General features: G+C 47.1%; 1 protein-coding gene across 2 annotated transcripts in view; it reads right to left on the bottom strand.

The window, feature by feature from the left end:
• Window positions 1–5,118: 5,118 nt before the first annotated feature.
• The window catches only part of UBC (ubiquitin C), a 1,640-nt gene continuing 283 nt past the window's right edge, over window positions 5,119–6,475 (bottom strand). For both annotated transcript variants that reach the window (XM_006015103.3, XM_006015102.3), the window contains exon 2: window positions 5,119–6,346. In XM_006015103.3, coding sequence (XP_006015165.1) covers window positions 5,195–6,340 — 1,146 coding nt within the window. In that variant the 5' untranslated portion in view covers window positions 6,341–6,346 and the 3' untranslated portion in view covers window positions 5,119–5,194. The remainder of the gene's footprint in view (window positions 6,347–6,475) is intronic.

Here is a 6,475-nt window from a genome sequence, read left to right as displayed (position 1 = left end):
GCCCCGCCTCCAGCCGTGTCCCCTGCCCCCATGGCTGAGCTGCGGCAAGGATGGAAAACTAGGAGGAACTGGGATCCTCCGCAAAAACCCACCGGAAGCTTTGTGTTTTCCATTCAATCGTATTATTTTGGGGGGTGAGGACTGCCCGCCCACATGCATGAATTAAATCCACTAAGGGGTTGCATTTAAGCTTTTTAAGCTCAGTGGTTCAGCTTAAAAACAAACCCTTCCCATCCAGGAATATATGGAGCCTCAGGATCCCAGCTAAACAGAGGCTTGGCAAAGCCTACATCCAGCGTGCTTGCATCAGAGGCCAAAGGGCAACACGCTCAGCTGGAACCGGGTTTATCTGCAACAACATCATACAAGGAGAGCAGGACCCGGACGCCCAGACAGGGCCACGTGAAAATGAGTGCCAGGGGTCCTGATCCAAATGCTGCTGCTTTGGCTTATCCCTGCAATACCGGTCTCTAGTCTCCTGCATCGCTTCTTACTGGAAAACGCAAGTCTCCTCTAATACTGTTGCTCTTTTAAGATCTTGTTTTTAGTTGCTTTGCAGCTGCTACCAGACTTGAGTTTCTTGGCCTGAACTTTTCCATGTTGGGTTTCTGCCGCAGGCTGAATTGGTTAGAGGCAAGGAAAGTGTCCCTCTCCCCCCAGATTTAGAGCAAGGACTAAAATGAAGCACAACTGTGACCTTTTCATTAGGGTTTGTTTTTGGTTTTTTCCTCTCCTTGCAAAAATCCACCCACATCTGGTCAATAAGCCTGTGCAAACCCTTCACTTGCACATGCTTGGCAGAGCCTTGCTAGGTTTTAGCAGCGGAAATTGCTTTCAAAACTGTCCTCACTGAACATGCTCCACTTGCTCATTGCTCCGACCTACAGCTTGGACATGGCTCTGCTCTGGGCTGCGGAGGTGAAGCTGGCATTTCTCTGTAACACCAACCCACTCCTGCGACGGGGCTGGCGACCCAAGCCAAGATCAGTAAACCCACCGCAGGCATGTGGGGAACGCAATGGAAGTGGATTCAAACAGAGGCCCCCGGGCCACACACCGAATGATTTGGATTAAAGAGAATCCTGTTTTGCTGTGAGCACTGCTATTCTGGGCTGAGTGAGACAGGAGATCAGTTGAAAAAGTACTATGTGGTCATGTATTTAAGGACTGGTGTGGTGCCCATATGCAACAGAGCCAAATTAAGGTCACAGGCAATCTTTACTCTGGCGTTTTCGAATGCACGCTTGTCTTTGCAACCTTCTGTTCACTTAGTTTAGATTTTTCTGATATGTGCAGCCAAGCTAGCATCTGCCTGGTTTCAGTAGGCTTGTTACATTTTGCAGCCTATTATTAGCCAGACAAGGCAGCTGGGTAAGAGCGCCAATTTTGAAGCCATGTCACATTTGCATGCGGTGCATCTGAAGGAAGGTCAAATCTCAACTGTTTGAAGTCTGGGGGCACAAAGCCATGACCCTTTATCAATGTTTCACCTAAATGACTGGTTTGTATAAGCCAAAAGGTGCTAGACCTGGGAAGAAACTTCTCTAGCTGGATACATGAAAATGTATTTCCTGTGATCAGGGAAGATGACCACCACCACTTCCTAGCTACCTAGAGCGTTCCTCCATACAGCCTAGAGCAGTGCATCTCAACCCAAGTTAACTCAAACTTTAAAAATGGGTTCTCCTTTAAAGGAAAAAACCATGGGAAACTGGGGCTTTTCCCTTGCAGGCCTGCAGACTGCGAGGGGCTGCTTGGTCCCCCCTGCCCCACACACCCACCCCCTGCCCCACACTGGGGGGCTGGGACCTGGCTATCGGTGTTGACAAGTGGGTCCTGGTACAAAAACAGGTTGAAAAACACTGCTCTAGAGGGACACGTACCAGGATTGAGCTGGGCCAGGACAGCTTCCACCTCCGCGGCTCGAAGACTCCTATGCCTTCAGCAGTCTGAACAGCAAGAGACTGTGTTGGAATTGCCATCTCGACCCAATCCTAAGCGAGGTGGGCTGCAAAACCTGAATTAGTCTCTCACATCCTTTTCTTGCCCAGCTTTCGTTTATCATCTTTCTGTCTTGTGTAGGTCATGACCGTACTAAGCCAGACTTATCTCTTGCAACAGTCAGGTTTCAATGGTCCGTAGGACCAGAGGCTGTGCCTGTATTTCCCCAACAGTAAATGAGTATCATATAAATGTTTTCTCTGTTTTGCCCCCACTCCTGGAAGGGGGGCACATCTCTTTTTCCCAGAAAGGAAGCAGACTCAGACCTTGGGAACTCTCAGCATCTCAACTGTTATAGGAAAAGCCCTGCCAAATGGCCATTTTTCTCTAATAATTCCCTACAACCAGAGGTCTGGTGGTACTCAGTATTTAGAAATGTGGGGTTTTTTTGTTATTAAATGTTTATGGGTGGGAATATAAAGGCTATTCTCTGTTCCGAACCCTGCAGGCAAGCTTTGGTTGTTTTTTTTTGGCTTGCACAGCGAGTGGTTGCATCAACACCCTGTACATCCATTTACCCCAAAATTTATGAAATTTAATTAAGCTGGAGGAAAACCAGTCCCAACAACTCATATTTCCAGCCTGAGGCAATAAACAACACCCGTTTTGAACATTTTTTTTATTGCGGGTTATGTCTTATATTCATACATTCCAATAGCAGATACAATACTGCATATTTTGTACGTGTAATGCTTTTAATCTTGTCCATTTATATCTAAATTTGTGTATGCTCCTGCCCACACGCCTGTACCTTCACTCACTTCTTTTCACTACTTTCACAGCAAGTCTCATTCTGCACCTTGCCAAACTCAGTTGTCAAGGTCTTGTTCAAAACATCCAGTTCCTCCCCCCTTTCCCCCTCATTCTCCCTTAGTCTAACACCCAAGACTGACCCTCTATCAAACTACATTATGGTCCTTGTTTTTATCCATTTATAGCCAAGGCATTTGACATTAAACTCATTTTTCCATTTTTAAACCTGTAGTAAGAGCTACTGATTTCTCCCTCCCACTCCCCCGCATAGGTGACCTTGCCCACTTTAAACCAGTGTGGAATTCAAGTAGATCAAGCTCTCTTCAACCATTCTTGACTACACATTTAAAGTACGACTTTGGCCCTCTTCAATATGTTGAATTATACCAAAGGTACCGTTAATAAGCACAAGAGGTATAGGGAGGGAGGGTGGGAAGAGAAACTTAGAACTGTAGTAAGTAGGCTCAACCTCAGCCAGAAAACCAGATCCACAATTCAGTATTTGTCATTTTTATTCAATTACAAGCATTCAAGTCGCATTGAAATTTTTTCAGACATAAGTGAGTCTCCAGCAAGCACTGGAGTGGTGTCTCAGAAATGAGTTGTAACTGCTGGATCACTCCCATCACTCTTCCTTTCTGTTTTGAGATTGCATGAAAATACCTAGTAAGCCATCCCTTGCAAGTCAAAAACCCACTGGTTTGAATGCAAGATATGCTGCAGGGTACCTATCACTGCTTTGATTAGGAACACTGGTTCATAGTTTGTTTTAGCCAATTGTATTTGAATAGAAAGATTTCAGCAGCCCCTTGGTTGATTGCCATTCAAGGAAAAACCATTTAAATTTGCCTAAACTAAGTGGAGGAGGGAGGAAGGGGCAAGGTAGGAAGACAGGCAGGGGTTCGTCCTCTCCACTGGGGGGCAGGGGAACTACACAAAAGGATACTAGGTTGAGAGGCAGGTAAATCCAAGTTGCTGCCGCTTTTTAGAATCAGTTCTACTTCTTTCACTGATAGCAGCAGCACTTATGTAACTCATATGGATACTATAAGTTTTCCATTTTAAAAGTGGGTATTACTCATCCCTTGCAAAAGCAGATACAGCATAAGCTAGACCACCCTCTCCCCCCCAATGCTTCTGGTGACTGGTGTTAGGACTAACAACCCCAAGTTGAGGATTCTTGTTTCATATAGAAGCTGCCCAGTTTCAGGTGCAGTCTATCAATTATACAGACTTGAGACCCAGTGATGCACTAGACTGCAATGCCTACCTGGTACTGCTGAGCTAACCCAATCTCTCTTGCTAGTTTTCTCTTGTAGCAGATCTGATGTGCACCCTTCCTTGTGATTGGCAGCTATTCCAGCAAGTTTTTAAGCTTAGTGCATTTGACTTCCTTCCCTTGGTAGTGAGAAGTTGGAATCATTAAGTCCCAACTGTAATAATATTCTAATTTACTGATTACAAAGTTTTCGACGCACAGGCCTCATTGTGCAACAGGCAAAAAACAATACATTTGACTTGCTGATCTACACCAGCCTACTGTTTTAATTATAGCATGCTTACCTTTGTGTACTAAAGACAAGGTTATCAGAAATGCTATCTGAATTACCTGTTTCAGATAACCCGGCCATAGCATCATACTGTTTATGGAATTCTTTAGTTGTGATTGCAAGTGCTATACAGCAAATCTGAAAGTCTCTTTAAATAGAAGGCATGCACAAGAACTCTAGCAGGAAGCAGTGCTGCCATACAAACACCCACAAGCCTTCAGCTCAAAAGCAGCTTAATTTGCTTGAGCAGTCTTAAAGGTGACGCACATTTACACTAACCTTTTAGAATACCTGTAGTCTTCTACCTTTTATTCCTCCGCAGAGATCTCTTAAGCAGATGTATTGCATAGTTATTTTGTACTGCTGCATAAAGTTTACAGGGAATCTTAACTTCTTTGCCTTCCATCTCCCATAAAGATATTGATCCTGAAGTCCTCAAATACTTGCAACTCATCAGCCCACAGATGCTATCTGGCCACTAATCCACATACATTGCATCTTCCATTAGTCACTCATTTTCTCTGGGGTTTGTCTAAGCAATTAATTTACCTTATTTGACTAGGAACTGGCTACTGGAGGGGTAAAGTCTAATGTTGACTGTTCAAAGGTTAGTCTAATGCCAGAGTTAGCATACTACAAGAATTCAGGGAAACTTGACATTTAGACCTCATCACCTATTCAACATGCACAGCCCTTGCAGTGAAGGTAATATACTAAAAGGGACAGTAATTTGGTTTGTCAGCTATAACGTTTGCCACACTACATGAACTACAACTAAGCATTTGCTTACTAGTGTAATTTAAAGAGACACTGACTTAGTGAATGCAACAGCTTTATTGGGATGAAGTGCAGTGAAATTATCACATGGATGCCAGCAGCATATAGCTAGTTCAGTTACCACCCCTCAGGCGCAGCACCAGGTGCAGGGTAGACTCCTTCTGAATATTGTAGTCGGACAGGGTGCGGCCATCTTCTAGCTGTTTCCCAGCAAAGATGAGCCTCTGCTGGTCGGGGGGAATGCCTTCTGTGTCCTGGATCTTGGCCTTCACGTTCTCGATGGTGTCACGGGGCTCCACCTCGAGTGTGACGGTCTTGCCGGTTAGGGGCTTCACGAAGATCTGCATGCCACCTCTCAAGCGCAGCACCAGGTGCAGGGTAGACTCCTTCTGAATATTGTAGTCGGACAGGGTGCGGCCATCTTCTAGCTGTTTCCCAGCAAAGATGAGCCTCTGCTGGTCGGGGGGAATGCCTTCTGTGTCCTGGATCTTGGCCTTCACGTTCTCGATGGTGTCACGGGGCTCCACCTCGAGTGTGACGGTCTTGCCGGTTAGGGGCTTCACGAAGATCTGCATGCCACCTCTCAAGCGCAGCACCAGGTGCAGGGTAGACTCCTTCTGAATATTGTAGTCGGACAGGGTGCGGCCATCTTCTAGCTGTTTCCCAGCAAAGATGAGCCTCTGCTGGTCGGGGGGAATGCCTTCTGTGTCCTGGATCTTGGCCTTCACGTTCTCGATGGTGTCACGGGGCTCCACCTCGAGTGTGACGGTCTTGCCGGTTAGGGGCTTCACGAAGATCTGCATGCCACCTCTCAAGCGCAGCACCAGGTGCAGGGTAGACTCCTTCTGAATATTGTAGTCGGACAGGGTGCGGCCATCTTCTAGCTGTTTCCCAGCAAAGATGAGCCTCTGCTGGTCGGGGGGAATGCCTTCTGTGTCCTGGATCTTGGCCTTCACGTTCTCGATGGTGTCACGGGGCTCCACCTCGAGTGTGACGGTCTTGCCGGTTAGGGGCTTCACGAAGATCTGCATGCCACCTCTCAAGCGCAGCACCAGGTGCAGGGTGGATTCTTTCTGGATGTTGTAGTCAGACAGGGTGCGGCCATCTTCCAGCTGCTTTCCAGCAAAGATGAGCCTCTGCTGGTCGGGGGGAATGCCCTCCTTGTCCTGGATCTTGGCCTTCACATTCTCAATGGTGTCACTGGGCTCCACCTCAAGAGTGATGGTCTTGCCGGTCAGGGTCTTCACGAAGATCTGCATGTTTACCTGCGGGACACGACACACAAGGACACTCTTTAGCACCCCCTGCACGTTTTCAAGGTACCTCCGCCCTACCCATGACCCCACAGCGCGGGAGAACTGCGCGGGGCCGGATGGGGCCGCGGGCTCGGGCCG

This window comes from Alligator sinensis, unplaced genomic scaffold (genome assembly GCF_000455745.1).
Source record: "Alligator sinensis unplaced genomic scaffold, ASM45574v1 scaffold628_2, whole genome shotgun sequence".
Lineage (NCBI taxonomy): Eukaryota > Metazoa > Chordata > Crocodylia > Alligatoridae > Alligator > Alligator sinensis.
This window is presented reverse-complemented; position numbering and strand designations above follow the sequence as displayed.